Source organism: Colletes gigas, unplaced genomic scaffold, assembly GCF_013123115.1.
Source record: "Colletes gigas isolate AHSC1104 unplaced genomic scaffold, ASM1312311v1 Colletes_gigas_Sc00011, whole genome shotgun sequence".
Lineage (NCBI taxonomy): Eukaryota > Metazoa > Arthropoda > Insecta > Hymenoptera > Colletidae > Colletes > Colletes gigas.
Genome location: NW_025106640.1, coordinates 5,589,982 through 5,615,971, shown reverse-complemented (window position 1 = coordinate 5,615,971; position 25,990 = coordinate 5,589,982). Strand labels below are relative to the sequence as shown.

Here is a 25,990-nt window from a genome sequence, read left to right as displayed (position 1 = left end):
AAGTTAATATGTATATAGCGCAGAGTTTAGACTTAAATCACTTCTTTTCATTTGTAAAAGATTTCTCGTAACATGAAAATCATTTAAATAATTGCGTTTTTTGGTATGTGATATATCTACACAATATTTGGCGCGTTAATTCATCGTGAACATTTCAAGAGGAAGTGACTTGTAATAGGTTAAATTCGAAATTAATGCTCGCGTTTCCATAGGAACCTATTTCGTGTAAAGTCAACCGCACATATAGATCAAACCTGTAAACCCGGTGGTTCGAAAGAACACTATTTCTCCGCACTGATCAGAGCATTTTTTCAGTTTGAAACAAAATTAAAATGATAAACAATCACGCTCTTGTTTTGGTTCCACCGCCACCTTTGAAATTCACCTTAAACGACTGGCATCTTAATAATCGTTATAGGTACGTATACCGTAGAATAAATTAACACGTTGCTTCGAACTTGCTTCGAACTTACAACTTTCCTTTCACATATATGAAACGAATGTACCCCATTGTTTATAAATTTTTAAACAATGCTGGATCATTTTGGTAGTTTTCTTTTGTTTTATGAGATATATTGATAATAAATCAATATCGATTAAATCAGGTATCGATGTTCCAAAGCACAGCAAGAGTTAGCAGATCGGCTACTAGCCGAAACGCGGCGAGTATGCGAATTGAGCACCGAGGAAGCACGAGGCAACAAGGAAGAGACAGATTACAGACTTAACGAAAAATTGGAGGATATCGAGTTCTGTAAAAAAGAATTATTACGCATAAGGAAAGAAGTACTTCTCGAAAAAGATGCCTTATTAACATATAAAGAACGCATTATGGATGCTTTGTCATCCGTGAGGAGGAATGCTCTAGTTATTTGCGAGAAATGTCTAATACTTAGGTCAGAATTGACTAGTTTCTATTATGTACTTTGACGATCTTAATTTAATTGGAAATTCAGTATTTAATTAGGAATTTAATAACTGACACGAAGGATCGATGCGGTAGATAATATTAATTGTTATTGATATTGCATTATAGAGAGCATAGACTGGGGATCGATCTAGTTCGCGACAATGTCGACAGAGAATTGTTACAAGAATGCGAGGTGATCAAGGGCGCCGAAAATCTATTAACGCGAACTCTTGAACAAACTCAGGAACAAATACGCCGACTAAAATCGACGCTCTATTACATGGATAACGACCTGGAAGCTAAAGAGAACAACTTGCGTATAGACAGACATAATTTGACTCTGAAAGAGACCAGCATGAACTTGAGCATTTACCATGGCACTTCGCGGCTCGATCCTTCGTACGCACCACACTTATTATCATAGTTATAAAAAGAACCGTACGGTTAATAATTATTTTTATGCCTTAAGATCCATAGAACTGAACGAATGGGAAATGCAAACGAACAACAACATCGTTGCAGCATCGAAAGAAGTAAACAGCGCGAGACCGTTGCGTTGTTACATCGACAAGATAATACAACAAGCGATCGACGATTTGAGAGATCAGAAGAATGCCACCGACGAAGCTTTCAGACGACGCATCGAAGAAACGAAAGAAGTCAAAATGAAATTAGAATTACAGCACTCCGAGGTGCGCGATTCTTTGCAGCTCGATTAAAAAAATTACTGTTAATATGAGATGTCTTATTTGCAGATAATGCGACAGGCAAATGAAATGAAAGACAACATCACGCGTATAGAGAAATCAATCGCGGAAAAGGAATGCTATTTAGCTTTGGCGCACACCAGGCTCGGTAATCGTTGCCAACGACCTGGTCTAGAACTCACACGAGATTTGGTGGAGATACAACTGGTCAAAGAGGTATATGAACTACGAGAAGTCGTGTCCAATTTGCAAGCAGCTATGTTCGAGGTTTGCATTATGAAATCATTAATCGATTTATTTTTTCTTTAATGTTATTAATATCTGAATAAATTGTATAGGCACAAGCGTCGTTCCGTTATCTACTGAAAACGCAAATTCAAATCGAAGAAGATATCAATATTAAAATGAATACGCTGAAGATCGACGAGGTTGACTGTATGACTCTTCGTCAGAGCATGAATTACCACGCGTACTAAATTAATTCATATGCCGAATGATATTCAAATTTGAAAGCTATATAATCCTGTCTCTTATGTTATATCTACGTTTATACAAAGCGTTCATAATAAAATATACAAAATATCAAGTACATGATTAGCGTGCATTCCTTACATTATGAAATAAATTACATGTTTGTGTAGAAAAATGGTACTGTAGCGGCCATTGTATAGCCACTACGCCCTTGCCAGAGTATGAATGGGAATGGAATGTAAGGATAGTTTTAAGCTTTCTATTTTTCCATTTTCCCAGGGTCACGTGCGAGGCGTCTGTTTTCCTTCAAGGTTTCGCCTGGGCCTCGGACCACCCCCATCCGGGCCCGGCGAGCCTCTTGACTTTTATTACTCGCTTTCACTGTAGCTAAGCTTTTCCTACGCTATGTATTCTCCAGTTTCGTTTTTCCGTCTTTCTGTCCTATCTCTTTTTCTCTACCTTTGCTATTAGGGTAAGCAAGTGTATTCAAGGGACGTTAAAAGAAAGGCCCCAGTCAGTAAAGACGTCGTCGCGTTTGTAAAGACAGTTCGTTAGCAATATTAACCTACGTGTGGCTGCACCCCCACACCCGCATAAATAAACGATTAAATAATTGTTGGAGTAGATCGTGTGTTTGTCATTTGAACCCCCAGCCCCCTCAGTACAATGAAAAAATTATACAAATATTAGTAATAGGGCAAAATATAATAATAAAATACAAAATACAATCAAACCTCGGTCTCCCGCGTGACAGGCGGGGATACTGACCACTTTTTTTTTTCTTTTTTTTTTTTTAAACATACGTTTATTGTGCCAGAACAATTATAAATATATATACAATGGTACAAAAAAACCTAAACGTACAAATGGTTACATTAAAACAATATATACTTATTCTAATGGCTCAGCGCAGAGCACGCGTAGTCTTAACACTAAAACTATAATTACTGCACTTAATGCTACACCTCCAAACTCCACACGGGACTTGGAATCCTTGGAGCTCTTCCTTGCCTCAAAAGCGATTGACGTATCGTAAACTCGCGTTGGCGCACAGCTGCGAACCACCGGGGTCTCGCGGTCGTTGGGCATTTTCCAAAAGTTAACAATAATGCAGCGTTCTCGCTCACTCCTGCATGGTCTACCTGGACACTGGACGGCAGGGAGGGCGGGAATGTTGCAAATTGTTAGGAACCGCCCTGCCAAGGCGATGATGATGAGGATTGGCTTGACCAATCCTCCCTCCGGTAGGCAATGTTCGTCGTTGTCACCTTGGTGGGGGAAACTGAGGTTTCCCTATGGGAAAGGGGGATTAATTTGAACAGAGAAACCTCGTCAATAGTTAGTCTCCGCAGAATTCAGTTCTGCGTATCAGAAGCGACAACTTCTGAGGGTCAAGGTACAGGTTAAGGGCACAGAGTATGTATAGAAAGCGGCACGAGGGAAAAACTATACATATGTGGTGAATGAAAAATAATGGGGATGATGTTAGTTACATGTTATTATAATAAAATAGAACTTTAACTAAGTACAAACAATAAAAAATCAAAAATAATACACTCCCCGGCGGGGAATCGAACCCCGGTCTCCCGCGTGACAGGCGGGGATACTGACCACTATACTACCGAGGACGCTACGATTGTTATAAATAAATAAATGGGATAGTTGATACTGACTGTGTCAGTGGGATACTGGGACGCCGAAATTTTTGCAGTTCACGCAGAAGGGACGCGTTTCCGCGTCATCTTCTGCGTTACTGCATGCTATCGGAAAAGAGCACACTAATGTTGCACTTAACGCATCTGTAGTTCAGATTGCAGTTAAGCGAACGTGTTTTATGCGCTGGCATCTCTTGCATTGGATGCGGTCTTTTTTAATTAATTTTTCCCATGAAATGAATGAGTGAAGTAAAACTTTAATTTGTTGAAGGTTTTCGAATTTGCTGTTCGGTGCTAATTGGACAATATAAATTGGAAGATTTTTGCCTTCCCTAATTGATTCCTGCGTTTTGAATTTATTTACGGCCGCGAAGTTTACGTTATTAATATTGTGCTTTTTTAATTCGGCGAGTACTACTTCTGGGTCGTAGTCTCCTTCCAGGTTTTTTAATAGAATGGTTAGATATCTTTCCTGTTTCGGTTTTGAAGTTTTCTATTACGTTTATGTGTACTGTATGTTTTGAATTGTTGATTTTTTTTATATAGAAATCTTTTGTAACGGTTGCTATTATCTCTTGATATTATCTATTATATTTTGATATTTGAAGTCAAGGGTACCGTTACCTCATCCGTGAACCTTGACTTCTTCTTTGGTAATGTCGGCTGGGTATTTGCAACGGGTTGTCCCTGCTGGCTGGTCGAAGGGGTGGCGATCCTCTTCCCTTTGTTTCCCAAAGCGCTGGTTTGTACGGTCTTCCTCTTTGCTGGGACTGTGCTCCAGTTGCCATTGTCACGTTCTGGTATACTGACCACTCTACTACAGAGAAAGCCATGGTTATTATAAATAAATAAATAAATGGGACAGTAGATACTGTCTGTGTCAGTATAGTTGTTATATAGTTTGGTTGTAACTATGGAATAGTTAAGGTCGATTTAGAGCTACTTAAATTTAAACAGTGGTGTTTGTATGTGTAATTTGAGATACTGACCACTATACTATTGAGAAGTTCTTGTCGATAGTTTTTAAATAATCGTTACACAAGTTATCATAAATATTTATACATTTAGATTATTTATAATATTTATTATAAATATTATTATATTTATACTGTATAATAGAGTCTCATCAAATAATTACAAACCAGGATTAACTCTAGCCACCAGTACTCGTCAGTGTTGCGTCGGTCTTTGTTTCTTGATTCTTTGTCCATGCTTGAAAACCTGTATTTGCAATGAATAACTGCGCTATTGAATAAGTGTACGCGTATGAATTTAGTTTCTTCGTCCAGTTTGTAATTACTGGTGATATTTTATTCGATTTGTACAATAAAAGTTTGCCTGTAATTAAGTATCACTGTCGCGATCAGTTTGCAACACTTTACTATGCGTAGCAGAGAACCGCGCAAAGCATATCCGGTATTCCGATTCCTGCAACGGTTGGATTGAGAGACTAATGGGGGATTTCATTATTCTCTCCCCATGTACCAACATAACTTAGTTACTTTATTTTTCAAATACAATGACATGAATACTTGAAATCACTTTACATCGTCAACAGTTTCGAAAATATTCGAGTGAATCGATTTAAATGTGTCATATTTTGCAGTATATACAGATTATTATAGATACCTCTAGTAGTGGGGATAATTTTTTCAGGTTTGACACAGTATACTTTCGCACATTTATGGTGGGAGTACTGTATAACATTGTACACATACTTGTGAGAATTGGCTGCTGTCTGTTGCTATCTAGCGGCGAGACCAGGAAATTATCGTCGCGTTTGATACTTCGTAATTGACAAGCAACGTAACAAGTAATCGTAAGTCCATCTAATTAAAGCGTTGTTCGTGGCGAGTCGGCAAAGAAGTAAGGTTCGCTCCGACTTCGCCGGAGCCGCAAAATAGTTGTCAAAATGGCGGGCGAAGGTTCTGCAAGTGTGAATCCGAATTGCGAGGTCGTTCGTGGACAAACGTTCGAGGTCGGCCCGCGGTACACGAATTTGTCGTACATGGGTGAGGGTGCCTACGGGATGGTCGTGTAAGTGTCTTCGAGTCAATTCACCCCGTTACTACCAAGAATTTTCGACTATATATCGACTGGCTGACAGGCCGAAAGATAAACAATCAGAAATGCAGTTGTCAAACCAATTGCCCGTTCTACGGTCAGATTATCGTTCCTAAGCGCGTATCTAAGATTTTGCTCGTGACTTGACATCGTGTGCAGCCGCTATTAAGCGCTACTCATCGTTATGTATTGTCGCCTTTTGGCGCCAGTTTTAAACGCGATTGTCACACCCTTTCGAACCCCCTATCCACTTGCGTGCAGCGTCACGACTTCCTCGTTCCTCGTTCCTTGTCGCTTATCTCTCGCTTATCAGCCTTATCATCGTACCGTTAACGAGATCGCGATTACTTCCACAAATACTTTGCCGAGGTGATGAATTTCTTTGCGTTGAATTTACGAACCTTCCACGAAATATGCGAACTCAAATTGTTCGACGAGAAGTAGATTGTTTTTTTTTTTTTTTTTTTGACAGTATAACATTGTAGGCCTTCCTCCTTTTTAATACGTCATCGGAACTGCATGATTCTTTAATTTTACAACGCATTTCTCGCGAATACGTAGAGTTTATGTAAAATTCGGAATCACTTTTAAAAGTACTTTATATTTAATTTACTGGGCATATTCTATAATATTCAAACACCACTTCCTGTATTGTGGTTACAGATTAAGGGACACAAATATCACACACATATTTTATAGTATCATATCATTCTCTATTGATGTCATTCCCTTGAGTTCTAAAATTTCACAAGATTTCCTTGTTTGTAAAACAAATTGGTTTAATTGATAGAAGCTTATCTGTGGTTTATTTTTGTTTACTCATATATAACTTTAGAAGAATCTGCAACATTAGATTTAAACCAGGAAACTGTATATAATTTTTATGTTCTATAGAGTTAAATACTTTTGTTTTAGATATTTTAGAATTTTCTTTTTACAGATCTGCATATGATAATGTAACAAAAACAAAGGTAGCTATTAAAAAAATTTCACCTTTTGAACATCAGACTTACAGTCAGAGAACTTTAAGGGAAATAAAAATACTGACCAGGTTTAAGCACGAAAATGTGAGTGCTCTCTTATCAGCTTGTGACTGATAAGGTATCAAGTCGTATTGACATTGTGTTTCTGTTCCAGATAATAGATATAAGGGATATATTAAGGGCACCTACTATAGAACAAATGAAAGATGTATATATTGTTCAATGTCTGATGGAAACTGATCTCTATAAACTTCTTAAAACACAGGTTGGCATTATAATGTGGTAGATTAAAATAATCAGGAGATTACAATAGATTTAAATCCTCCTCTTTGAATTCCAGGCTATTAGTAATGATCATATATGCTATTTTCTTTACCAAATACTACGAGGATTAAAGTACATTCATTCAGCAAATGTATTGCACAGAGATTTGAAACCAAGCAACTTGCTCTTGAATACCACATGTGACCTTAAAATCTGTGATTTTGGTTTAGCCAGAGTTGCTGATCCAGAGCATAATCATGCTGGCTTCCTTACTGAATATGTAGCAACCAGATGGTACAGAGCACCAGAGATAATGCTCAACTCAAAGGTAAATAATAAGTTAAACGTTGAATTTCAGCTTGAAAAGTACGCAACAAAGTATTATATCTCATTGTCCCTTTTCACAGGGCTATACGAAATCTATAGACATCTGGTCAGTTGGTTGCATTCTTGCAGAAATGCTTTCAAGACGAGCAATATTCCCTGGCAAACATTACTTAGACCAACTGAACCATATATTGGGAGTCCTTGGATCGCCGTCTTCCGAGGATCTTGAGTGCATTATAAACGAAAAAGTATAAATTATCCGCCTGCATTTATCGTTGCGTTTGTAAATTTGCTTTTTTTTTCATTTAAAAATATTGTTTATTTCAGGCACGAAATTATCTTCAATCATTACCGTACAAACCGAAGGTCCCATGGACGAGTCTCTTTCCAAACGCCGATCCACGAGCTTTGGATCTGTTAGATAAAATGTTGACGTTTAATCCTAACAAACGAATCGTCGTGGAAGATGCGCTCGCGCATCCTTACTTAGAACAATATTACGATCCCGCCGACGAAGTACGCATCTTCTTAATAAATTTCAACATCAGACAGCAATAAACAAACGCGGATGCAAGTTCCTAATATGTAAAAATCGAAACTATTTCAGCCGGTCGCGGAAGAACCATTCAAGTTTGATATGGAGTTAGATGATCTTCCAAAAGAAGTTTTAAAGCAATACATCTTCGAAGAAACTCTGCTGTTCCAGAAGAATAATCAGGAAAACGCTATGTAGTCTACTGGTATCGTCTCCGTTTATCTACGTTAACTTAACTATCCTTTGATAATTAGCACTCAAAGTAATTCGTAATATTTTCAGCTGTGACGAGTGTACAGGACGACTAAAAAGGAGGCGAACATGTGACGTCAGAGTAACACAACTGTATTTCCTTTAAAGTTGTCTACTGTCTACGAAAATAGGAGAAAAATCGAAAAAGTTTTACGAAGACATTGGATCGAAAAGGATCGAAATCGGTTCAGCGATTAACGGGCGAAAGAAGCGGTGAAGGAGGTAGCCAAGTAACCGCAGTGTCTGTGCATACACACTTGTACATTCGCATGTCTCTACTGAAAAACAAAATACAGTGTTTTTTTGTTACATTGAATGCATAATATTAATTTGTACAATAACTTTTATTTATCCCGAATTATATAGGTAACGCTAGTTGACGATTATATTGTTAATCACCGTCATACATTGTCTGTGATTTAATTGCTGAGTGAGTGAACGCGGTCGGTGTTCATGTACGAGATAATTCTGAGCCACTTAGCACGGCGACCGATGAGAAAATGAATGCGCGCGAAGAGTAGTACTCATAAAAAAAGTATGCTTATCCGTAAACCGAGTATACAATGTCTCTGTGTCAGGGATGGGCAAAATGTATTCAACAAATAATCGAATGTCGAATATCTTATTAATTTTGTATTCGGTTTGTGATCGAATACTTGAAAGTATTCATACCTCGTATTCGGTAGCTATGCAACTAAAGAGTACTTCTATTCGGTTTCGATATTCGGTAGATTTTAATCTAGGTAACGAATATGTGGGCCACGAATAAATTTTTATTGGAACAATTTAATGTGTGTCGTGGTCGTGTGTGTATATAGTATTAGTGTAATGTTTGCCCTGAAAATGTTATATAAATAAATAACTTTCAAATAATATAAATATTTTACAAATTTACTTATTTATAATTTATTTGTAGGAAATTATTGAAAATTTGTTTACTCTTATACGTGTATCGATTTAGTTATCTAAAAAGATTAACGAGCTTTTAGAATGCACTGGACATGTTTGAAAATAGAATTGAATAAAAACTTATATATAAATTTATATTATTTTAAATTTATTTATAATAAATGTGGAGAGCATCACGACACTAATGCCATGTACACACGAACATTCGTAAATGAAATTGAATATTAGTATTTTTTACTAATCGGATACCAAATAAATAAAATAGTGTATTCGGTATACCAAGCATCGTCGAATGCGTTATTGAAGTATTGTTCGACGACACGAATGAATAGAAAATACAAGCGAACGTCGATGTTTGATCGGTAGAAAATACAAGATGCCAGATTATTTGTTTTAAGCACTGAATAAAATTCAGTATTTTAGATGTATTTCAATTATGAAAATCATTCGAACGTGCCCATCCCTGGGTACTGCGAAACAACAGCCATTGAAGAAGTCACACCGAAGTATTTGCAGATAGTTTCCTTGTGTTATGTAACTCAGTGTCATCATTCTTATTATGGTAGCGCGTACCTTGCAGAAATTCTTTTCTGCCTTTTATCGGACTTAGCTTGTAGAGGAGAGGAAATGGAAGAAGGAAAGAGAGAATGAGAGCGCGTGCGCGTGAGAAAGAGCGAGTGAGAGACGCAACAAGAAACGTTTATCCGTAGTTAATTGCATTCGATGCAGCTTCCAGTTCTTCTGAACTATTTAATTGCGTCTTGTTTCACAATCTACTGGTATTATTACACTGATACTGCCATTCTTGTGCGAAGCGCATGGTGTTTGTTTGAATGTATTTGTGTATTTTTCTATACTTTTACATTTCCGATCTTTTTGTACGTAGAATACGTATCACTTTCTGTTTCTATTTTATTAATGATTTCAGGGAACTTCTATGTCATTGTTTGAACAATTAGCAAACGTTGTAGTATATTCTTTTCTACGTTTATTTAAAAAACAAAAAACAGCATCATTTTAGAGCCACATTTACCTCTAATGAATGCGGTTTTCGGGATTCAAACACTCACCATGTGAGTTAGATGTACGTAAACGTTCTTGTTCCGATTCGTGTTTTTTCGCTCTAAGTGTACGTGTATATTCGAACGATTCTTGTTTAATGTTCGATACGCTCCTAATTAATGGCGGCATCGCGAAGAAATGCGACGTAGGGAGAAAGACAAATTACACTTTATGTACACGAACGTGTCGTCGACGATGAAAAGACAACCTTGTCCGATTGTGATAACAAATATACGAATTTCTGGTGATATCAAGGCACGAGTGAATCGTGGAATTGTATCTAAACGGGCGATTAATTTAATTTCCATTTGCCTTGAATAGAGTTTAAATACTGCGCAAAACTAATTGAAAAGAATAATAATAATAATAATAAAAAAAAAAAAACTTTAATTCCGACAAGATTATAGTGTAGTTTCATCGTGAAATCTTGAAATATCAATGACAATCGGATGACGAGGACACGCTTGGAACGAAAAAAAGGAAAGAGAAATTATTCTTGTCTCCGAAATCAAAGTCTCGATGTATCGCGCGAAGGTAAACGATTGTAGATTGATGAAAGGGTCAGGGCTGAAGTAGAATCTTGTTAATAGTGAGAGCAGAGAGATAGAGAGAAAGAGAGAATGCAAGCGAGAATGATGTAAAGTGATAGAGTAACAGGAGCGCAGAGAAAAATGAAATATGAAAGATACAGTGTCAAACACTTTGCCTCCTTCAACTATCAGATCTCACGTTCTTCGATGCATCTAATAAAATGTTCTTAATAACACGTCGATGGTGTGTATTCGTATTTTACTCGAGACGTCGATAATCAGTTATTTGTGCAACTCACATACAGCGCTTCGTTGCCTCCGATTCGAATGGCATCCTTTTTGCGATTTAACGGAAATATTCCAGAGAATATTGTATTTTCCACGCCGGTGTCCTCTTCAATCTCAGCGTATTTTGTTTTACAGAGCCTTGGAGGGTATTGGATTATTGATTCAGCCTTGTTACTGCTTTGTATCTGGAACTCCGCGAACGATGTTAATAATTCATTAAAGTAATCAAGAGAAGTTTCAGAAATTTAATGAATCTACGAAACATTGAGACGAAATTTAATGTCATCCTGTGATTGGTGTATTCATTTCTATGTATAAAATTTTGAAATTGCACGCGGATATCCGAAAAAAAAGTTTCGGTCATTCGACGAATTCAAGAAAGTTAAACAAATGTCTGAATCTTGAAATTCTATGAGAAATCAATATTTGTCATTTCTATAAAACACAGTTTTTGTTTAATAATCAAGAGTAACGATCGGGAGATGTAACAGGGAGTTTTTAATGTTTTTCTATTTCTACTTTTCCCTTGTATAGTTTTCGTAGGAATAGTCATTTAGAAGAATTCATTGGAGTTTACTTTTCAGAAAAGCACAGATACACACTGTATGCGTCCCAGCAGCGGCAAGGATCAAACTCGTGTCTTTTTATACTTCGTGTCCTTGTAACTATAACTGTACCGTTGTGACGTCGACCGGATTTTTAAACGGTGATTTCACCCATGGAAATTAGTAATCAACCGATTACGTGGAACGAGGCATTAATTTCCATTAAAAAAAACTCCCTGTAAACTCGCACTTTATGCGAGTAATCGAAGAGGACACTTACTCTTTGAAACATATGTGCCATCTAAATGAATTCTTGATGTGTGAAATGTTTTGATTCGTATTTGCCATACGCTTGATGATACTGAAAATTTGTGCCACGGTACAAAGCTTCGAAACCATTTCATTTTTCTCTTAATAATTTCCGATCTTTTGTTCGCGTCGTTAAAACTGTAAAATGAATCGAAACTCAGGTATTTATTCTAGATCTTGATCGTGATCTAGTCTGAAATTTTTAGACGATAGTTAGAGATAGAAACGATTGGCAAAATTTTCAGTACATCCGCGCATCTCGAGCACGAATTACATTTAAGAAAGAATACAGGAAGAAAGTTCCACAAACTCGACGTGCAACCGAGAGGAAAATATTAGCTATAATTGTTGTTAACATCTTTACCCAATATTTTCCTTCAATGAAATATAACTGTGCAATAAACTTTCACACCAAGAGATTCTTCTACCAAATATTTTCAATTATACGGGTAAACGTAAAATGCTTACGAAGTTAAAATTACAATCAATTCTTTGATCAGTGTAGGTGTAATAAAATAATATGATTTACCAGAATTTTCATTTTTATGTAAAAGCAATAATTTATACCCTCAAGGAAAGTCTACAGAAAAATCATGATAAATGACAATTCTTTCTTCCTCGTATCCTTCCAAAATGTTGTCTTCAAAGTTTAAATAATCTTGAATGTTAAGTGAACTTGACTGATTTTTGTCGTATCAGACGTTCAAATATCCAAATCTTTCTGCGTGTACAGTGACTATGTGTCAGACTTTCGTAAATATACATATACGTATATAATATATTTAGATACATGTGTGTATATATGTATATGTATACACATGCATCTAAAGTTAATGCAAAGTCTCGTAGTATTAAAAACAAGACCGTCGAACAATTAGCACTGCGACATGTTTGCCGAATAATTTTCACGAGCTGCCTCGAGAAACCGAGGAAAAATTATTGGACCGGTCGACTGACTCACGATATCGGTGTTCCAAATCGCCTTTCACGTTGGAACAAGTATACTTGAATAATTAATAAATTTACAAGTCCTACAATGTAAATTCATAAATCGTATATTGACTTATTGGTTTTTCTTTCTTCAAATACATCGCGTAACCGATCAATCTAGTAATTGACGAATCGATAACTCTAAATCTCTATTTTTATTATGAATTTGTTGCAATGTCGTAATGCTGTTTAAATTCCATAAAATTGTCTTCTCTTCTGGATATCAAATACAAACTTCTACAGACACGATATTTAATATAGATTTTTGTGTTCCTGAACCATAACTTGAAGCAAAGTGTGAACATTGAACCCAAGAAATATTGTAAAACCACTGTGATCATGATATATCAAACACCACACCATGTGTGAATTGTACAAATCACATGGAAGTATTATTTCTATTATTAAGAATTGTCCAGCTAAAATTCTGAATTTTTCAAATGATTGTGAAACCATTGATGGTGTCGCTAATTTAATTATGAAGAAAAAGAAAAAAAGGGAGGGAAACTAGTAACATTGGAACACCATTATCGCGAAGAAAGAGGCACAGGATGCAAGTCGAATGCGAGCAACGATAGATCGTAGTGTTTAATATACATTGATAGAAATCTTATCAATATCATCAGGCCTAATATACTTAACGTTGCGTGTATTTGTTGTTGTTGCCGTTTCATATCTTATATATTCGAATATTGAAAAATATTTCGTCTATGGATTTTCAATGTTATACGTCATTTATGATAAAACAGAAAGAACAAAAAAAAGAAAACACAAAAATGAAATAGAAGAGAGAGTGAGAAAACCAACAGTGAAACGTGTCACTTCGACAAAGGAAAACGAAAACAGTAATTAAAAAACATATTAACAGTTTTTATGTAAGATAGAAGAAAGAGATCCTTGATATCTTGCACGATTGCCTTTTAGCAAACGAGATTGATATTTTTGATTCTGCGACAAAAATAAATAAGTAGTCGGTGAATAATTAAGACTAATTCACGATCGGGTAGACTGTTGCAAATAATAAACTATACGAAAATATACACACGTTAGAAAGTTGACTCACAGTTAGCGAACGTAGTTAGATGGTTTTTAATAAAGCACATAATATAATAGGAATGTTCGAACGCTTAATAGTATCAAAAATATCGCATCTCGTTTGTTAATGCATTGAATTACCTCGTGCCTCCAGCTGCATTCATAAAACTTAATACTGATCTTTGAATTGAAATAATTGTAGCCAGTAAGCATTTTTATGCATTTTGAAGCAAAGAGACATTGCAAAGCATTTTTGTTCAGGATTACGAACATTGCAAAGATGAGGTTAATTACTAATAAAATGAAGACTCATAGTAACAATGTAGAATTCTATGAATGCGGCTAAAGAATAATATTCCGATAATCCACTGTGTTCTTCGATGGGAAATCTTTCTTTTTTTAAATTAACTTCAGCCATTTCTCCGAATAATTGTTATTCGTGTAAATGATGAAGATACATATTATACATATATATGTATTGAAATCGTAATTATCAATTATTGTATTTTAAATGACTATTCAAAGTATTATTGTGCTAATATAAAAGCGGCTTTATTGGTCAATTATTCGGAATTGATGTCACAATTATTCTTCTCCCTATTTTCTCGATTTCGATGGATCGACGATTTAATTATGTTCTTTGTTCATTTCATACCATACAGGATGTGTAACACAATTACACATGACCCTTCGTTTGTCGTGTAATAAAAAGTTCGTTTCGCGATTAACGTTAGAGGACCGGTGAACTAGCGTTATCAAATTGTATCTTCTCTTTTTTTTCATTTTTTTTTAAAGTACAATTCTAAGAAATCACAGACCTCGAAGTATTTCATTATTTGCAAAATACATAAAGAAAATATACTCTAAATGCTCTGCATGTTTCGTATTAATCGCGTACAAGTTTATTTTTATTTACAGCTGTATTGAGTATTTTGAAGTTTTCTCTTTCACTTTTTTCTACCGGTTTTACCACTGAAATTTTTCGAAAGAAAAATAACATCTAAAATCACTACGTCACTTCGATGCACCATGAATTAAATATTCGTTTGCATACTTTCTTCCTACGAGAATAAATTTTTTCCATCAATTATGATATATTCGAAAATATGGACGATATATGTATTTTCTCAAACAACGAATGTTAATATAATATTATTACTGAAAATGCTCGATGTTCAATAATGCAAACGAATATTTAAAAATATATTATATTTCCCTGTACCCAATGCGTGAACGAAAGTCTGTTTTTTTTTAGTATCTATATTAGATAGTATTTACATACATTTTAGGAAGCACTCATTACCCGTTTGTTAATATTTTATACTGTTTAAAAGTGGGAAGATGATGTTTAGTATAAAGCATCAATATATAAAAATTATTAACATTGACGGTGATGTGCGAATTGCACCGTAAGAATAAGAAACGCGAAAATATTCTATATATATAAACATATATATATATATTTTAATTCTTCGGAAAAATTTGTAGCTGAAGCCTGCTACATAAAATTTTTATCTATTTCTGATAGTATTCTACAGACAGTGTAAGATTATTGGGCTTCTCAGGTGGTCAAACGAAACTGAAACTTATAGTTAAAAATTGTATATATTTTGAGCGAAGATTAATATACTTCGATAAAAATAACGGTAACATAAACGTAACAGATTCGGAGTAATGAGTGCAGTTTCTATGTTTCTATACACCAATTATAAAGATTTGCACAACGCTGTACTCTTCACTGAAACATAACGTCACCGACCTTATCTTATACATCTAACAAATTCGTTCATCTAGTCAACAATTATTCCGTTTCACTTCCTTCTTCCGTGTATTTGTCATTTTTCACTTCTATCCTTAATGGAGAGCGCCCTCTCGTGTGAGCACCGATGCGAGATCGAAGATCACCGCTCTTCAAAGTACTCCTTAGATCTCGTACCTTCGATTGCCTTTAAAACGGTGTTACACGAGTCAAAATTACATTCGTATAAACGGTATATCAATTGCTCACAATTCTTACCTATCTTTGACAGAGTTGTCGATAACTTCGCTTTTTACGTGGTTCAGTCTTGCCCACACTGTAGAGGCTACGCGAGGTTTGTGCTGAACTACTTTAATTACGCTGCCTTTAGGCCCTTGAACTTCTTTCGCCGGTTTGTCACTATCCTCGTCGCTATAGTCTTCGTCTTCATCTTTTTCTTCTTGTTCATCCTCATCGGTTCCTTGCCATTCGCCCTCTTCTTTTTCTTGGCTCTCATCATCTTCTACGATCTCCCCATCTTCCTCCTTCATAATGAAAAAATACGATTCGTATTCCAATTCCGCTATTTCTAATTCAAAAGATAATTTTTGAGACAATAACGGTTACCTCCGAATCATTATGTTTTAACGAATTCAACTTCGTTGCGTTAGTATTTGTTACGACTACTTGGATAGCATCGCGGAACTGTGTTCCTGGTCTTGATCTCCCAAGCCTTGCTCGTAAATCATTGCCACCGCTTACGTTGCATAACATCGTCTACGGATGAATGATAATGTTTAGATAAATCCTCCCTATACGTAGAATTTTCGATCAACAATTTACCAACTTGTTGCCGAAGTTTCGCCCGACGTTTATGAATTTTTTCTTCCTCATCGTCTGCATGCATTCGCATTCGTAACACTTTACTCCGTTTACGCCATTCGTCCTCGCTGTCGCTGCTGCTCGAACTACTTTCTTGTTCTTCCACGAGCGCCGGTTCTTTCGGAGGATACTTAGCACCCAGTCTTTCTTTTACGCTACGCCCTTGATCTTTGTGTTCGGTTCTCGTGCCGAAACCATCTTCTACGAAATCATCGAGACCCCAGCTTTCCGACAATTCACCCCACGGATTTTTTACACGTTTTTTATCCTTTGTGGTAATATCGTCTCCCGTCTCTTCTTTAATCCGTCTTTTAGTTTGCCTAATTTGTTTGTATACTCGTTTACGAGATTCGGTCAAAATTCCCTTAATTCCTACAAAAAGATGATCCATGTAAACTACTAAAGTTCAACGAGAGATTTATCGATAAATGATCTTCAAAACGTGCGACATTTACCTCCAAAATTAGGGTTTCCATATTTCTTATAATAGTCGCTCATTTTTTCCGCATTTGGTTGTTTCTTATCAGCTCTGGTAGCAAACCTAAGAAATATTGCTTTAGATTTTGGATTATCTATACCTTTTCTCCATAAGCCAGGAGGCAATGGACAATCAATATCCTTGATACTTATATAGTTGCCTTGTGATGTATCTTTTGTCGTGTTTGTACTTTCATTGTCGTCCTCCATTTCTATAGCACCGTCTTCGACGGCTACATTATTTTCTTCGTCGGGACTACTGTCGCGCATCTTTATGCTTTTTTGAGCCGACTTCTCCAAGCCAATAATTTTTTTCGATAGTCCTAACATTGCTCTGGCTGCAGATAAATTTTCTAACCATACCACATTACCTATAATACATTAAATATTAGCAACATATTCTTGGTTGAATATTTAGTGTATTATAAGTTGAGAATTAGAATTCCTTAAAGGTCTGGTTCACGGTAAGCATTAATCCTGAATCCAGATTATGGCTCTGACAGTTTCAAATTTATAAACTATTCTTACATGACACATCATTGATCCATTCGATAGATGCTGGAGCATAGTCCTCAAAATATTTAAAGACATCTTTGGTGCTCATTTCTTCCGTACCTCTCATATGTATCACATTTAATCTGATATTTTTTGTATTTTCATTGTCTTCCATAATGCCCATACTAAAAATCAAGATAATACACTATACCACGGTTATCCAATTGCCGTGCCATAATCCTCCATTTATCAAAATGTTCACCTGGAATATAAATCTTGTTCCTGGTTTGACACATTGCTTTTTATCTTGTCTGTTAACCCAAAACGTTTGGCTCTCTCTTCCATTTTCAGTTTCTCCTCTCTACTAAATATGTCTATGCCTGTCATAAATGTACCACCACGATTTTCATACCGACTATCAGATTCTTTCTATTTGCAGAAAATAAATACACAGCATTAATCGTTGCTGCCATAACTCTACGTACATGTAACTGTTTATACGGTTAAAGGGTGATAAAATAATTAGGATATTTATAACACAATGTAGCAAAAGTTAGGAATCAAAGGTTAAGAAGTAAACTCGATCAAATTTGAAAATCGATTGCAAATAGCGATCAACGATAATGTTTCTTTACCTCTGGTATGTGCACATTGTTCAAATTAAACGTTTTCACGCTCGCTTGGTCCGAATCAACAGCTTTGCTGTCATCCGCCACGGGAATCATTTCCACGTCCATACTTTCGACTAAGTCTTCCATTTTTTCCAAACCTCAACTTTTGCTTTCTCACAATGTTATAAAATACAATGATGAAAACATGAAATACCGGTTGTGGGATTACTATTTATGCAACAAAATGCAGAAGAAACAACACGATAGGTTATGGAGTATAGCTTTGACTATATAAATACCAAAGTTACGTATTCTGAATCTAGCTCTACGTATTATTTACCAATGCACGATCGCCTTCACCGCGTTATGCGGGAAATTCAAGTTGTTTGATATTTTTTATCAAATTTTTCTGCAAATGCTTTTATTTTGGTATCGACACACATCCATAGTGGTTTACAAAACGATGTATATTGGCATAAATTCCATTTTAATTTGCATAAATACGACCATACTGGTTCTCTTCTTTCCCTTATAAAATAGGGTTAACTGTAACTGAAGCCCTATCATTATCTTTCAACGAGATCCCACAACGAATTACATATAGATAATATTATTTTTATCAATGAAGCGTGTATACAGTTGAGATTTTTGGCAACTGACATACTTCGAACAGATTTAAATCTAATCAGACGTAATTCATAAACTAAAAGATTTAAATAACGACTAGGATGACATAAATTACATTTTTCAGTATTCTGAAATTAACAACCGTATCGTTTCCTCGAAGGATCGCATTATTTCCTACCATTAGATTTTATGTGTATTGCAATTACTTGTACAGTATCTATGATTCATCGAACAAAAACTCTAAACAATTATAGTATAAGGTGTTCCATGAAGTGTAGACATAATAACAGAGATAATCAATTAGCCCATGAAAATATCTTATTTTTATTGAATTCATTTTGCGAGCTAACTGTTTTATCTATATAGACAACACTATCCTAATCGAATACAATCTACATACCCGTACATTAGTATACTGGTCAAGTTTACAAAATTCTTTCGTAAGTTTCGATATAATGACTCACAGTATACATAGATTGTGGTCGATTAGAATGATTTCGTAAAAGAAGATAACATAGTTAGAAGGTTAATTGTAATTTTTAGTTTTTAAATAATTTAAATCTCTCTTCAAATTGTCTTGCATCGTACAAATGGAATTTATTCGGACAGAATCATTTTTATTTCCCTATGTTGTAGTATTGTTGTTAGTAGAAGGCCACTCTGTGGTTTGTTTATTATTATGTAGTTGGACGCTAAGTTAATTCACGTAGAAGTTACGTAATAAGGGGCAAATACCAGTTTGAAATCTATCTTGATACAAACGCACAGGTTGACTCAAATGATATTGGCTTTCAGTATGAAAAGTCCCTCAATTTTCGATCTGAACGTTGGAACGTGGAAACAAAATTCGATGTCGAGTACTACTCGACACAGGGCTACAAAGAGTTAATGGAATGTCGCCCCGAAGATCAACAGAGCGCGGAAGCATCGTATTATCAATATCTATTATCATCAGTTAGATGTAGGTGCTTCAACTTCGAGGCTCGATCTTTCCGTTTACTGGACGTTACTAAAGTCGACGTGAATTTTATCGAGCGAACGCGTCTACGTCTTCGAACGGGCAGTTAGTGATAAATTAAGGAGCGATCGCGTCTATTGACACAGTTCGTCGCCAACATCGTTTTAACGTGGATCGTCGATCGATGTCCGTCAGGTCTCCACCGCAGAAAACTCCCGCGAAATTTTCGACGGGTCCCCGTGGATCGTGGACACTTTTCGTGCCAGTGAACCGTCAGATTCGATCGGCATTTTGAACAGTTCTAATCGCGAGGGTGCGGAAAACGTGAATTACAAAATGTACGAGAACGGGATGACCGAGATGACCGAGGTGGTAAGTGATTCAGAAAACTCGAGCGTCGACGCGACGGAAAGTTTTTGTATTCGTTCGCCAGAAGCGTCTATTTCGGTAAGATTTTTCTTTACGCTACAGAGCAATGCGCTAGACTATTAAGAGCAATTGGTGAGCTTAGCATTTTAATAGCGATACAACTGTATGCGTTGTAAAGTTGCTTAGAATATTTCCTTACAAGAACAAAAAAATTTCACTTTCAGTCACGATTTTCTGAGCGTTGAAAAAAAGGTATGCAAGGGTATAGTAGCTCCGTAAAAAGTTACATGAAAACAAAAGAGACCGCAGAAAATGATTAACGATTACCACTTTGTTTCTGCCGCTCGGAGTAAGTGCTTTAACTTATTAAACAGTAAATAATTTATCAACACGTTGACAGCCACGCCTGTTTTCCAAGCGTTTAGAATCGTCCTCGGCAATTACTCCAATTCATGGTGGTATACTTTTCAATCTATAGCGTTCCTAATACCATTAACATTATTTAAATGATTATAAGTATCATGGCTCATTTTAAGTATTGGAAAAGAAGGCTAAATTAACATTTTGTTTATACTAAACAAAGCAACAACGTACGAATATTAATTTGAGTCACGATACGATCGTAAAAACAAACTCGAGAGTACAATTTCTATATTCGAAGCAATATTTATATCATAGGATCAATAGCATCGCAGTCACCGACGTCCTGAATCGCGAATCGAACGATCAAAACTCGTTACTAGAAACGATACGAATATTCAAATTTCATTGTGTCTTTATAAGTAACGATCTAGGCGTATCTGGATCGTTTATTCCGTGTAACTGATCTTCTAACCAGAGGAGCTCGAAGCACAGTGACTTGCGACGCAAACTCGATCGTGAACTTGAACGATCGTGATCTTGAGAAGGACAACAGTATATTTAGATCGAAACAAGAACATTAAGAGCACGAGTATCGCCGGTGACGCGTATACAATTAACCAAGCACATTTAAACATTCAAGATTAAGAGATACAATTCGTCTTCGACGCCGTGGAAATATCGATCGCGCGCCATTAACACGTGCTTCGTAGATCAAACAATTTTTATTACCTTGTGCAGTAAGTGCGTTCGCGTCAACTGCGACAGTTTAACGTTTTATTGTAAACCAGACGATTAATAGCGAAACACACTGTTCGTAAGCGGATAAACTAAAAGCTCGGTTCGAGTATTTTACTATTGTATTCGCCAGACCTTGCCTCGTGTGATCTTTACTTGTTTCCGTACATTGAAAAATTAAGATCATTAATTACGAATCCTTAATGAGAAACGATAACAATCGGTGCCGCGATCGACATAAAGTTACACGATATTCGTCGATAATCACGAAACGAAGAAAAGCGTTGCGATTTGTAAATCTATCAGGCTGATAAAATGATTTACATAAAAATGCGATTGTCGGTTACCTAATACGGCTTCCTTTAATTATGTCTTTTTACTGAATGTTAATGCCGCGGCGCAGTTTTACCGTGATAACGAGCATGGCGATACAATTATTCCCGGCAATTTCGTTCTCCTACGTAATTACGTAACCCGGTTTCTTATTATAATAACAAATATTTTCTGCACGCCGCGTGAGATGCTGTCTAGCTTGGCATCTATTCTTGTTTTCCTGGGTGGTTACCACGTCGGTGCGCGTTCTCGTTGCCACGGCTCGAATTCGAGACCTTGCAAACAGCGTCTAAAAATTACGACGTCATTAAAAAATCGCCAACACCGTAGGAGAAAAATTTAAACATTTCCCGGGAGCAACGTGGCGGCCTTAGATAGGGTAAAAGACCCAGTTTGCTTCGAATTTGTCGCCACTCTACGGATTCGAAACGATTCTGGTCCACTGCTTGCGCCTGGAATCACTTAGCGTATGCTTTACGGTTGTTTCAGAATATAAATTCATCCCTCAGTTCATCGCTCGAGCAACAAGATGTAAAGATCGCCAGTAGCGGTAACAGAAGCACGAATCTTACGTACGGGATCGACGACGTTCCACCATGGTACCTGTGCCTGTTTATGGCTCTCCAGGTATTACGCTTCGAAAGCTCTTCAAACGAATTGCAAATCTCTGTTAAAATCTGGCAGACTCGTAATCCGAAAGATTTCACTGTTTATATTGATAAGATATTCAACTATGTTTGTTACAGTTTCAGCGGTCGAGATTATCATAATCATTCTATGTACCTAGCGTTCAAATTCCACTTCCTTTCTCCGCGATTTTAATCGTTTGCTTTTTATCTTCTAATTAAAATGTACATGTAAAATCTACATATTTTTTCAGCACTATTTGACCATGATAGGAGCGATCGTCTCCATTCCTTTCATCTTGACGCCAGCTTTGTGCATGGCCGAGGATGATCCATCCAGAAGTTACATTATCTCCACGATGATCTTCGTTACAGGATTGGTGACATTTTGCCAGACCGTCGTAGGATGCAGGTAACGAGTCCGATAAAATCATTCACGCTGTAGACATCGTCAATATCATTATGTATTTTCCTTGATTTATGGGGCCAGTTGGTTTTCCTCTGTACCAATTTTGATTCGCTGCGAAAGAGAGAACGAATCGTTTTAATCCATCAACTCGGCAATCGACGCTTAATTGAAGCTGTTTGTCCGTGCGCCGTCTTTATGGTTGCGTGACGATTATGGCTCGCAATCTGTTAGCGCAAATATGATGAAAAAGCACATGTCACTTATCTCGCTGGCGCTCATCGAATTTAATTACGATTGTTTAATTCAACGATCATTGAAAATAAGATTCCAATCAATCAATTACTACGTATTAATTACTCGGTACGATGAAGTACTTAATCAATTATCTAACTTCATTCCCTTTGCTCATGTCTGCGACAAAAGTATGAAAACAGCGTGCACTCGCAAATCGGTTTATTTTTATACGTGCGTTAATAAAATTAACAGTAACTTAAAACGTATAAAATGTGCCAATGGAAGATGGTATCGTCTCAGATAATTATATCTGTACCTTAATTTGCATTTTACAACCCAGACGAGCAAATTACACGTCGGCTTACGGGCTGCAGCGTACAAGTAATTCCGAATAATTATATTTACACTCGCGATAAGTGATTTTTCTAACAAAGTAACGAGTCGACGTGTTATTCGAATTTACATGAATTTGATATTCATGGCGAACAATAGATACATTACAAACAGTTTGCCGGATACTCATAAGTCGCATCTACAACTTATGTCGACGGTATTGCAAGTTTATTGCGCGAAAATAGCATTGTACTCTCGTTTGGCAAGATTTATGGCTTGTTAGCGATCCCTGACAAGTTCCGGGAATGAGTTGTCGATCTTTATTTTACATTTTACGATACGAAGCGAGCAGAATTTTTGCAATTTCACAAATTACGGGATGATTGTCGTTCGAGATGATGAATATTTGCAAAAGAATTATGTAGTGTTTAATAAGAAACACTGACAAAGGAAGGTCCCCCAATGGTAATTAATGCTTTCCATTTCAGATTGCCACTGGTACAAGGAGGGACCATATCGTTTCTGGTCCCAACTCTGGCTCTATTGAATCTACCACAATGGAAGTGTCCAGCGCCAAAAATTTTGAACGAAATGTCCCCCGAGGATCGTACCGAATTATGGCAAGTCCGAATGAGAGAACTCTCGGGGGCGATCGCAGTGTCCGCTTTGTTTCAAGTGGTCCTCGGTTTCGGAGGTACGAGAAACTCATTCGAATCGGTCCAAAAATTTTGTAATTCGTTAGAATCCTTGCTAAACTTTCACACCTGCGTCGCGTATCTTTTTTTGCACAGGTATTATCGGCTACTTATTGAAATTCATAACTCCACTCACGATCGTACCGACAGTATCGCTGGTCGGATTATCCCTTTTCGAAAATGCAGCTGACGCGGCGTCGCAACATTGGGGCATCGCAGCTGGGTAGGATTCTGAAACAATAAAATTCCGATTATCCGACATACTCGAAAAAAAAATGTAATTCTATATCTATCGACTTTCCAGAACGATACTGATGTTAACGCTGTACTCCCAGATACTCGTCAACGTGCCGTTCCCGATCCTCATGTACCGCAAAGGCGAAGGGATACGAGTCGTGTGGTTCGAGCTGTTCAAACTATTCCCGGTAAAGATATTAACAAATCCACAAATCTACGCTCGTCTATAACTTACTGTAACTTGGTCCCATTTTAAAGGATGCAGCCCCCGCTTAAACCAGATACTATATTTTTATTATATTTCTAAGCACTGTTAACCATCAAGCTAAAAAAACAGGGAACTGTGATATTAATAGTAATTCGTGACTGGCTGATTAACTACAGGTGCTACTAACAATAGTAGTCATGTGGATAATCTGTACGATCCTAACCGTGACCGATGTTCTGCCAGTCGGTCATCCAGCAAGGTCGGACAGTAAGATAAAAATTATCAGCCAATCTCCGTGGTTCCGTGTGCCCTATCCTGGCCAGTGGGGCACGCCGACCGTAACCCTCTCCGGTGTATTGGGTATGCTGGCTGGGGTATTGGCATGTACAGTAGAATCCATCAGCTACTATCCGACTACGTCTAGAATGTGCGGTACGTAATACCAGCAATTGCTGATTAATTAAAAACCTATTGAAAATTACTCAGAAGACTAACCCTGACTATGTATATACGTAATATAATTTTCAGGCGCTCCTCCACCACCGGTTCACGCCATTAACCGAGGTATCGGTATGGAGGGTTTGGGCACCATGTTGGCCGGCCTCTGGGGCAGTGGGAACGGTACAAATACGTTTGGAGAAAATGTTGGAACCATAGGTAAATAATAGATTTTTATAAAAAATATAACATCGTACTCATGGCTTTTGACGTTGCAGGTGTTACGAAAGTTGGTAGTCGTAGAGTTATTCAGTGGGCGTGCGCGCTTATGATACTGCAAGGACTAATCAGCAAATTCGGCGCCATTTTCATCATCATTCCAGAGCCCATAGTCGGTGGAATATTCTGTGTGATGTTCGGAATGATCTGTGCATTCGGTGCGATAACGAGACGCTCTAATTTTTAAACAATTACTCTAAATGGCATCTTTGACAATACCACCGTTTTCCAGGTCTCTCGGCGTTGCAATACGTAAATCTAAATTCAGCGAGGAACCTTTACATCCTCGGATTCTCCATTTTCTTTCCGTTGGTAAGATCATTACGATACTACAACGTAACTGCAATGTTCGAATCTCGATTCTGTATAAATTCCTTTATAAATTCCTTCAGGTTTTGTCGAAGTGGATGATCAAAAACTCGGGCGTGATACAGACCGGAAATGATATAGCCGATGGTGTGCTCACCGTATTACTTAGCACAACCATCTTGGTTGGTGGTGTGTTGGGATGTTTGTTGGATAACATCATACCAGGTACAATCTTCTTCGATATATTTCAATAGTTATTTGTATATTTTCAATGATAATATATTTAATCTTTTTCTGGAAATCAAGGCACCGCCGAGGAACGTGGACTCATAGCTTGGTCGAAAGAGATGGAATTGAATACCGTAACAGACGATAAAGAAGACCAAGAAGAATACGTGCCCAACACATTCGATTTTCCATTTGGAATGGACGCCTTGAGAAGGTAAACGAATCTACATCGTGAATTAGCCCTCTATAGTAGAATCAAACTCAACCGGTCACTCAAGGTCACCGAGGTCTTGTTTGTTTACATTTGGTATATGTATTTCGAACATTCTACCGATTATCTTTTTTACAGATGGAAGTGGACGTATTACGTGCCATTTTTACCCACTTACAAGCCAGGAATCTATTCCTGCGGCCAGAAGAAACGATAAATACAATTTTAGTTTTATACTTATCGATACTGTTAAGAAACTTGTGATGGTATGAACGTTTGATGAACCAGCGTGCGAGCGACAAGTGGATATGTATTTAATTTGATCGAAAATGAGAATAAAACAGTTTTTATATAAAGAC

At 36.9% G+C, this 25,990-nt stretch overlaps 4 protein-coding genes and 1 non-coding gene across 8 annotated transcripts; 3 read left to right on the top strand and 2 right to left on the bottom strand.

Moving 5' to 3' along the window:
• Positions 1-329: 329 nt before the first annotated feature.
• On the top strand, positions 330-2,183 carry LOC122398424 (tektin-1). The gene is made up of 6 exons (XM_043398257.1): positions 330-418; positions 606-896; positions 1,037-1,309; positions 1,380-1,602; positions 1,666-1,884; positions 1,956-2,183. The coding sequence occupies exons 1-6, from the start codon at positions 333-335 to the stop codon at positions 2,091-2,093; spliced, it is 1,230 nt and encodes a 409-aa protein (XP_043254192.1). The 5' UTR covers positions 330-332; the 3' UTR covers positions 2,094-2,183.
• A 1,461-nt stretch (positions 2,184-3,644) lies between these two features.
• On the bottom strand, positions 3,645-3,716 carry Trnad-guc. The gene has a single exon. It is a non-coding gene; the product is annotated as a tRNA-Asp (tRNA).
• Positions 3,717-5,612: 1,896 nt separating this feature from the next.
• On the top strand, positions 5,613-8,393 carry LOC122398575 (mitogen-activated protein kinase 1). The gene is made up of 8 exons (XM_043398591.1): positions 5,613-5,780; positions 6,748-6,874; positions 6,945-7,055; positions 7,131-7,382; positions 7,462-7,629; positions 7,709-7,897; positions 7,989-8,121; positions 8,199-8,393. The coding sequence occupies exons 1-7, from the start codon at positions 5,656-5,658 to the stop codon at positions 8,112-8,114; spliced, it is 1,098 nt and encodes a 365-aa protein (XP_043254526.1). The 5' UTR covers positions 5,613-5,655; the 3' UTR covers positions 8,115-8,121; positions 8,199-8,393.
• Positions 8,394-15,279: 6,886 nt separating this feature from the next.
• On the bottom strand, positions 15,280-20,445 carry LOC122398138 (nuclear cap-binding protein subunit 3-like). 2 transcript variants are annotated; one of them, XM_043397782.1, is made up of 8 exons: positions 20,321-20,445; positions 17,691-17,857; positions 17,462-17,613; positions 16,912-17,304; positions 16,422-16,828; positions 16,202-16,351; positions 15,854-16,119; positions 15,280-15,782 (listed from the first exon to the last, which is right to left on the bottom strand). In XM_043397782.1, exons 2-8 carry the CDS (start codon positions 17,813-17,815, stop codon positions 15,638-15,640), a joined length of 1,638 nt encoding a protein of 545 aa, XP_043253717.1. In that variant the 5' UTR covers positions 17,816-17,857; positions 20,321-20,445; the 3' UTR covers positions 15,280-15,637. The 2 variants fall into 2 exon arrangements, with proteins under 2 accessions (XP_043253717.1, XP_043253715.1); XM_043397780.1 differs by lacking the exon at positions 20,321-20,445 and adding an exon at positions 18,064-18,394.
• Positions 19,378-25,984, top strand: LOC122398139 (solute carrier family 23 member 1). Of its 3 annotated transcripts, none has more exons than XM_043397783.1 (13): positions 19,378-19,996; positions 21,914-22,051; positions 22,305-22,462; positions 23,515-23,720; positions 23,818-23,944; positions 24,026-24,146; positions 24,343-24,598; positions 24,695-24,823; positions 24,883-25,041; positions 25,116-25,195; positions 25,276-25,417; positions 25,499-25,634; positions 25,770-25,984. In XM_043397783.1, the coding sequence occupies exons 1-13, from the start codon at positions 19,961-19,963 to the stop codon at positions 25,846-25,848; spliced, it is 1,767 nt and encodes a 588-aa protein (XP_043253718.1). In that variant the 5' UTR covers positions 19,378-19,960; the 3' UTR covers positions 25,849-25,984. The 3 variants fall into 3 exon arrangements, with proteins under 3 accessions (XP_043253718.1, XP_043253720.1, XP_043253719.1); XM_043397785.1 differs by lacking the exon at positions 19,378-19,996 and adding an exon at positions 21,021-21,093; XM_043397784.1 differs by lacking the exon at positions 19,378-19,996 and adding an exon at positions 21,178-21,803.
• Positions 25,985-25,990: the final 6 nt, after the last annotated feature.